Consider the following 9290-nt stretch of genomic DNA (forward strand, 5'->3'; position numbering starts at 1 on the left):
TATACATATACATATATACATATACATATATAAATATATACATATATACATATATATCCATGTATCGAGTGTGTGCAATAGCTTGGCTCGTTGATAGACAGACGAGCCATTGAAGTGGGATGCGACTCATTTGAGGTTGTTCCTTACGGATAAGCAATCCTCACGAGTGGCGGTAGGATCAGATTAAGCATGGAGTGTGTTCCACAGTTTTACATGCGTACGCCCAGATAGACGATCTATCCAGGACGCAATATGTTTACATCTAGCATCGGGGTGGGCAGGAGCTCTACCTGTTGATACTTGGTGTAAAGGCAATCGACATGCGGCACAGTCTGACATGTGTCGGCAGAAATTGGCTATACACATGTGATGCCATCACACGATCGCGCATGCGGTATGTGCGATGCGACACGTGGCAGTGTAGCATATGTACACAGCAGTTTTGTATAATACACGGCAACTAGACTTTGGAACCAATTGGGATGTAGCACGACAGAACGTCCACACTCTTGGTCGAAACGAGTCATTGTTTGTCCATCCCACTTACCTGTTTTGTGCTGGTGTGTGAGCTCCTGCGTGGTGACGCTGAAGGTGATACTTCACGCTCACTGAGTGACGGCTGGTATATATAGGGATGAAGTGAAAACCATAAATACACAATATAAGGGTTTACTAGTCAGCTGTTACGTCCAGGGAATGAGCGATACTTAACAAGATAAAAGAAAAAAATGTTGTTGGACGACTGATGTATTCCGGGGAACAGACAAGCGGAGCGAAAATACCGCATTTTTAACCATCCACCTAACAACAACCCACACAACCCCACCCCGCCCGACGTACCTTATTCGACTGGGCCATAGCCTGTGATCGCACACTCCTGGGCGACATCCTTAGACCAGCACTCTTGCTGGCACCACCCGCAGCACTCGATGCTTGCGAGGGACTACACCTGGTAGTCTCTATCGTACACCCATCCTCCCCATCCTCATCTCCCGCCTCACCCAGTATGGCTGTGGTACTACATCGAGGGGTCAGCACCACCGGCGTCTGTGTGTGGGAATCACACGGCGTGGACGGGGGCGCGTGCTGGTCGATACTGAGTGCAGAGAGCTCGCATGGCTCAGATTGCTCAGAGAGGTGCACACGTGGTTGGTGTGTGCGTCGTTCCGGGATGGTATCCAGGTCCAGGCCTTTGCTGTCGTGCGTGTCGGCGTAGGGTTTCATGAGCACCAGCAGTGTGGCCACATCGCCTACCGACCCTTGTGCAGCCAGTTGCCTTTTATCCGCCTGTGGGGTGTGGATACGGTTCGGTGCGAACGTAGTTAAGCGAAGTGGTACGTCGGGTTCGCCGACTGGGCAATTGCAACACTTTTCTAGATAGATGGTAACAGTGACGTAAAATAATTGCCACGGAACGTCTCTTATAAATCAACCCTAGTGAAGCAGAAAGCCATTAAAGATAGTCGTATAGATGGACCAGAAAAACAAGAGAGTGAAAAAAAAAAGTACACTTTTAGATCACAAACCCTACCATCGGCGTGGGCGGCTGAGACGGACTTGAGTTGAGCACAAATTTCCGCTCACGCAATTGTGTTGATCTGATTTCCCACAGCTCCATCTGCCCCACCGCCGGCGTGTCGTACGTTCCTAACTCTGTCAGCTCAATCTGAAAACACATTTGGCCGTGATTTGGGACAATAAAATGTCAGTAAAATTGGAGGTTTCCAAATTTGTCGGTTCAATATAGAAGAGCACGGGCAGCAGGATTATGGTCAAGATATCCGTAAAATTGTGCGTTTCCATATTTTGAGCAATAGTAGTTTAATCAGACAGGCCGCGAGGTTTCAATTTTAGGACATTGCGTATGATATGTGATATGTGATAAACCATAGAACTAGTTACAAGATATTCACTATCTCCGCGCAAACAAGTAGAGCGACGGTAGTAGTGGCAGGGAGACCGGCTACGATTCAGTAGATCCCATGAAGCGTCTCTACACAGATGCGCTAGCAGGTCAAACACATTGGGATAAAACAGTGCTGTGTCCGAATACTGTTTCCAATAGTCGAAGGATCGTGGCGAACAAGATTTGGCTACAAAAGAGAAAGTGCGCAATTTTCCGGTCGAGGCATGCGTAGTATATACACTGTACGAAAGCGGTGTAGCCCGGTAGCCCACCGGACCCTACCCATTGGCCCATACACTCAGCTAGACAGGATATATTCTATTTGACAATGCATGCGTGACTACCCAAAAACCCTATCTTTTCTTGTTTGGGCTTCTATGCACCTCGGCTCGACTTACATCTAAGTCTTTCAGCGGAGGTAAGTTCTCGATCAGTTTCTGATGCACGCCTTCGGACAACAGAATTTGTCCGCCGTCGGCCATTTCCCTGCAAGCGGAAACGTGCATGACTAGTTATCAATACATGACAGCAATTGCGAGAAGCGACTCGTTGGGTGTGTGAAGTTGATGGTGAAGGTGATTCAAACAGCCTTTATATTGCATCAGAATAAATAAAGGGCCACATACGGCTACACAAATTGGGAATGTTCCCGAATTATAATCGCCCTATGTGTAAGCCCATGTATAGGGGAGATATCTCGGCATATATCTATCGGATCATGACTTGCCTATAATGACAATAAACTCAGTCAAGGAGACTTGCCTATAACGACAATATACTCAGTCAAGGAGACTTGCCTACAACGACAATAAACTCAGTCAATGAGACTTGCCTACAACGACAATAAACTCAGTCAAGGAGACTTGCCTACAACTGATAATATATTAGGTCAATATATAGGACAAGTTGCACACACGACTATCGTCAGAAGTCGTTCGTCTACGCCTACGGATCGCACACACCCAGGTGCGATATACCTCCTGCATACATACATGACTATGTACTTGGCAAAATAAATGAAGCGACCATATCGAATATAGTACACAATATCCCAACTCAACTAGAACCAATCTGATTCCGTACTACCGTACATACATCGCGGTGTCTGCTTCGGAGATGGCAGCGCCGGAGAGATCGTCGACTGTGGTGAGTTCATTGTATGTCGCACTCATGGCGCCACAACTGATTCCGGTTTTGACCCGCAATCCTCGGTGAATCACTTTGCCGCTTTTGCTCAGTATCGTCCTGTGGTCAGAAGGTACATAATCGGATAGGTGCTTTATGAGCAATACAGCAATAACAACACATCTGTACTTCTTCGCAGCCTATGCGGAAGAGATCGCAAACCGGATTAGAATTCAGTCATCCACTTATTCTCTGTATCGGCTGTAGTCACAGGTTGGGTGATAAGACATTTTCAAATAAAATACTCAAGCAAGCTGAGAAGAAAGCCGTGATGGCAAAGGCGATGGTCCAGGGGTGACAGGGTGACTGAAATAGGCTGAAATAATATCTATCAACAACCAACACAACGAGATATTGATAGCAGGCGACCGCCTTGCAACTCGACTCAAATCTCGAGTGAGTGCAAATAACATAGACTATACGCTCTGTCTTCAAATACACTCATTCACCATATAAATGGGCTACGCAAACTGCACCCGACATCGCACGAGAAGCACTTTGCAACAACTACAAAAATAGGACCATACAGAAACGGATGCATAGGACCGGTCCTGTTCTATATACACCTGCCCAACAGCTGCATGATAGCGAGCGCTTACCTGCAGATATGGGCGTCCAACATATCAAAGGGCCAAGGACATTGCAACAGCTTCAACTGCACCCGACACGCAAACTCCGCTGCGTCTACAGCGGACTGAAAAGCGACTTTGAAGTATCCATCTGCCATTGATAGCTCTCGGCCTGAAGGAGGAGATTAGTATAGGACAGATAGCAATTTGGTGTGGGTGTATGTGTGCGCGTGTGAAGGTATAGTGGCTGCATTTACGGTAGAGCGTAGGAATATAACTGTCACAAAAAAATCTATACATACATACAAACACAAAGACAAACACACACACATATATATATATACATTCATACGTATACATACAAGCAAACAAGCAAGCAAACAAACAAACTAACATATATATAGATAAATCTGTTTAGATCTGAAGAACAAATCCAAAAAAATTATCGAGTTGTTAACATGCGAAAAACGTTCCACGTTGGTACTTCTTTCTGTCGTTTCCACAGTTATCCCACGTAGCACATCTATTGCCAACTTTTGTATTGTAAACTCACGTAAGAATTTAATGTATCATAATCAACTCAACGACATTTTGGTCTTCGTTTCGTGAAAGCCTTTGGCAGTACGACGAGCATAACTTAGAAGTGCCATATATGAGCTCAATTGGCGAAGTGATTGACTAAGATCACACACGCCTCTCCACATATCTTGCCTCACATTAAGTGCAATCCTAACTATGGCTGGCGTAGTGTGCCAATTTCTCCTACTTGTGGCGCTATGTCTATCCCACTTACAGTGATGAGGCAGTTTCATTGCCGTACTCGGTAACCCATACTTGCTATTACTTTCCTATATCTACGTTATATATATATACATACATACACATAAATATACACATACACCATACACACACATACATATAAACATACATATATTTATACATACACCCACCCACCCACTCACCTACTTACAACCACAAACACACAGACACAGACACAGACGCAGACACACAGACACATATATATATGTATATATAATACGTACAGAAACACACACACATAACACACACACACACACACATATATATATATAATACGCACAGAAACACACACACACACATAGAAATCCTGCCAACATACCGTGCAACGCCGCGGTCGCTCTCTTCAGAACCTCTCCGTACAAGTACAGGGCTTTGATTGTTGCGGAGGGATGGGATTCCCTAAGCTGATCCAAGTTTTTGATGGCTGTGCTGACGATGACACAGTCGCCTGCTGGGACTTCACAGTAAGCTATGCCTCTCTCTTGCATTGACTGTGTAGCCAGAAGAGGGGATGCTGGTCAGGGGGTTGCTTGTATACTATAATTGTTTATGAATATATAAACATATATATATATATATGTGGATATATATATATATATATATATATATACATATATACATACACACATACACACACACACACACATATATATATATATATAAATAAATATACATGTATATATATATACAGATACGTATGTAGTCGCATAAATGCCAATAATCAGTTATTGCTGTCAAATACACATTAATGACAATCACACAATTGATTATATATGTGCAATCAATAACGCTCACCGTCAATGCCTACCGTACGAACGTAACATACCTTTATGCCTGACTCAACTGAGCGTCGCTTATTGAGGCCAGCCCAATAGGCATTCCTCATCTGGAGTACAGCGGGCAGCACCTGCAGTGTGTGCAAAGCAACAGCGGCATCAGACAGTAATATAGCGGTAGTTGACTAAGTAGCTAGATGTTGTGAGGTTCGGTATTGTGTCTGTAGTAAGTTTGTTCGCCTCAGGGTCTGGGGTATTACTTGAGCCATGGTTTAACTTAAATTAGTTGGCAACAAACGCTGAACATATACGTCCGTTTCGTACTCTCGGGATGATTCGATACGTTGGTTTCAATCGCACGCCTCTATCTACCCCCCGGTAGGATCAAGTCAATGCCCACTGAAAAACATTCACGTTTGCTATTTTGCCATGGCTAGCCTCATGGTTGCCAAAGTGTACACACACACACGCACACCCCCTATACCATCCCACATACCTGCATCAGCTCTAGATTCTCCACCTCTGCGGCGAGTGGTGTACCATCTTCCTCATGCTCGTCGATGGGTCGCGAAAGCAGCTGGGTAGACAGGTTGGTGCATTCGATATCATCCTTAGTCTCATCCCATACAGCTTTCGGCATCAGAACTTCGCCCGCATGTGCGTAGTCTCTGTTTGGCGGTTCATGTATACGGGTGCGGGTGCAGTGTAAGGTGCAGAAAGTAAGTAAGGGGTATAATACTGATTTCTCTGCATACATTTAGTATAAGTATGCTTGGTATGGTATGGTACATGTAGCATATATATCAAACTCCAGGTCACACAGGTATGATTCACAGGAAACCACAAGTATGTCTGGGTTGTAATTTATAATTTATAATTTATAATTTGTAAATTGTATATATATATATATAATATATATATATATATATATATATATATAATATATATATATATATATAGATATAGATATAGATACATAGATGGATTTATATATAAATATATATATATATATATGTATATAGAAATATATCTATATTTTTATATACCTATATCTATGAAAATCAAAAAATATATATGGTACTACTTGAATATATACATATATATGGTACTACTGGAATACATACACATAATATATATATATATGTAAATGCACTCGGTGCATAGAACGATACCTGATCCACTCCACGAGGTCTACTACGGTGCCCGTGTACATCATTCTGTCGGTGACTGTATCTCTCACCACATCCACTTTGCCCGCGGTCACCCCGGCCTTTGCCCGCACGCCCCTAGGAATATGCGACATAAAAAGCAAAAACAAAAGGGATCTAGGGTTTTAGATCAAATCTGAAGAAAAGAAAGGAGGACAAAGGGGTGCTTTCGTGTTTTAGGTGATTTTATATGTGATGTATAAAGTGGGAAAGTCAACCGCCGTGAATGCTAGATACACCAGAGCGCAGTTCAGTTCAGCGGCGGTTGGATCCCTACTACACACACGGACCACCACGTGCAGGTCTCTAGAATTGCATGATCACACATGCGCCAATGAGGTCAGACAGCGGGCTATAGTTATCACCGCTCGAGTGCGTGGGTGTTGATAGGCGCAGGATGAAATATGGCTCGATCAAAGCTCATACTTGGTTGAGATACACGTGGACAGGGACAAGGCCGCCGGCATTGGAGGAAGCAGAAGCAGGCGCGACCACGACGCCTATTGGTACGGTGTACGTTTGGCCTCGGAATTGTGTGCAAGGACAATATGTCAACATACACCTACAACGACCACTGATAGACCTGAACTGGACACACGCATAGACTACATTGTTTGGGCTATATCAGTATACACCTGCCACGGCACGGATACCATCTCAGCTCATACCTGAACAGAACAGTCTTGTCCTCGGAACTGTAGACCACATTCTTGGGAGCTTCCGTCATTTCCACTGGCCATGCCGCACTCACAAGCGACGCCTGTGCATCCGTGGCCCATTTAATGGCGTTCTTTGCCGAGCCAAAGGCGCACAGAAACAGCCCGTTGCCCTCTGTCACTTCGTACCCGTTGTACACGCGCAGGAGGACGCGCAGAGTGGTGCGGTATAGCTGAAGCACCAGCACCAAAGCGAGTGAGGGTATGGACGTGAGAGGGGTGCGTGTGTGAAACGAGCCCTAAAATTTCATTCGGGGAAGGCTTTGTGGACAACATAGGGCCGGTGGGTGGACACAGTCGGTCCGATTGGCGCGTATACTATCTCGTACTGCCTATAGGGACATGTAAGAAAATAAAAGCCGATAAACAATGTCATACACTCGTGTATGCAACTAAACCCCACATCCCCTACCAAATGCCTAACATACCGTGAAGGCTTCCCGGACAACGTGCGGTGGGTGTACGCTGAGACTGCGGTCAACAGCACACGCAGCCATATACACAGTCTCTCCGGTAGGCGCAACCGGCTCCGGTCTAATCTCAGTCAGCGCAATCCCCGAGAGCAGGTTGCTATGGTAACGCGTCAGACGAGGGTTTTTCCTGGGTGGATCGTCGTTGGCGGTGGACACTTGTATTTGGATCTGGAATCAACGAAAACCAAGTTTACCACCCCAGAGAATGATTGTCATTGAGTTGGTTGCATTACTACACCGTGCGCGCACGATTTTTGTGACTAGTATATGAGGTCGACTGTATTCCGATTGACTCGGTGTAAACTTGGTTTTTCTTAATTGTAGGATGAACTTGGCTTGGTTTTTCTTAGTCATAGTACAAACTCGACTTGGCTTATCTCAGTCATAGCACAAGCGTGACTTGGTTCTTCTAAGTCGTAGTGCAAACGTGGCTGTTATATTCGGTTATTTGCAGACATATAGTCGAAAACGTAGACAACCAAATCAACACGTAGTAACGGCCTAATGCGGAGGCACACGTATATAGACCAAACTAGCACACAAATAAAACTATCACCCATCTACTAACAGAATCAAGAAAATGATCCCCCCTATCCCCCCTTCAATATACATCGAATCAGCATGGCTCTTTTGACTAAGCTGAAACCACACTACCACCGTGCACACGGCGAGGCAATGCGTATGTGTCGATCTGATATCTGACGAAGAGATGTCCACAGTACTGTCAACGGTTTACCTTTGATTTCTGGTTCTCAATCTCGTCCATGACGAACGTTTTGCGGAGATCTGCAACCAGAGAATTAGTCGTTTGGAGACACTGGAACGCAATCTGTGTGATATTAATAGTCCAGTGAACATGAGAGATGGGCATGTGTGACTAAACCGCCCAAAGCGTATGATACGCTAACCGTGGCTGGTCTGTGAAGTGGATCGGTGTCGCTATAAATAGAATCGAATCTATCGGCCGAGATAGGGAGACATACGCGGCATAACATGCAGTTGAGAAGGCTATTGCACTTTAAATGCGATGGGAACAAACGTTAATGTACCATTATAACAGTGCGATGAAAATAAGTAGGTGCGAGACTTAGTCGAGCAGGCTAATGTCTCGATTACTAGCATACACGTACAGAGAAAGTAGTACTATAGATGTGTTGTTAAGATCACTGGCATATACGTACAGAGTGGGTACTACTATAAATGTGTTGTTTAGATCAGTGGCAGATACATACAGAGAAAGTATTACTATAGACGTTCACAGGCATACACGCACAGAGCGGGTATCGCGGAATCCCCAATACCTTAATAACGGCAGATGGCTCGGCAATCGGGTCCTTCGCGAATATCAATGCTTGCGCCTTGGCCTTCTGCACCAGGTCTACGAGTTCCGTAATGCGGTCTTGGTGCAGCTCACTGGGAGTGGTGTGGTATGTGCAGATGTTGATATCTATACAGACGTATTCGGGTGTACTTGTATGATGTATGCAACTCTGCACACTGAGTTTTGTGGTATCGTACACGTATATGTCCCAGAGAAACCGCTGACCACAAGCCTACTTCTCATCAGGATATGGGCATGAGCTGAGCGTCATCATTGTCACGTGTCTTTGTGTATGTTTAATCAAAAAGGCATTGTAC

The 9290-nt window shown here is 44.8% G+C and overlaps 1 protein-coding gene across 1 annotated transcript; it reads right to left on the reverse strand.

The window, feature by feature from the left end:
• Positions 1 to 236: 236 nt before the first annotated feature.
• On the reverse strand, positions 237 to 9244 carry SARC_04170 (hypothetical protein; the record flags this gene model as incomplete). The annotated part of the gene is made up of 16 exons (XM_014302013.1): positions 237 to 332; positions 548 to 619; positions 841 to 1287; positions 1532 to 1666; positions 2305 to 2392; positions 3002 to 3151; positions 3691 to 3832; positions 4799 to 4970; positions 5306 to 5386; positions 5752 to 5923; positions 6428 to 6541; positions 7132 to 7352; positions 7608 to 7820; positions 8389 to 8481; positions 8954 to 9065; positions 9210 to 9244. 16 exons carry the CDS (start codon positions 9242 to 9244, stop codon positions 237 to 239), a joined length of 2343 nt encoding a protein of 780 aa, XP_014157488.1.
• Positions 9245 to 9290: the final 46 nt, after the last annotated feature.

Source organism: Sphaeroforma arctica (assembly GCF_001186125.1).
Source record: "Sphaeroforma arctica JP610 unplaced genomic scaffold supercont1.226, whole genome shotgun sequence".
NCBI lineage: Eukaryota > Ichthyosporea > Ichthyophonida > Sphaeroforma > Sphaeroforma arctica.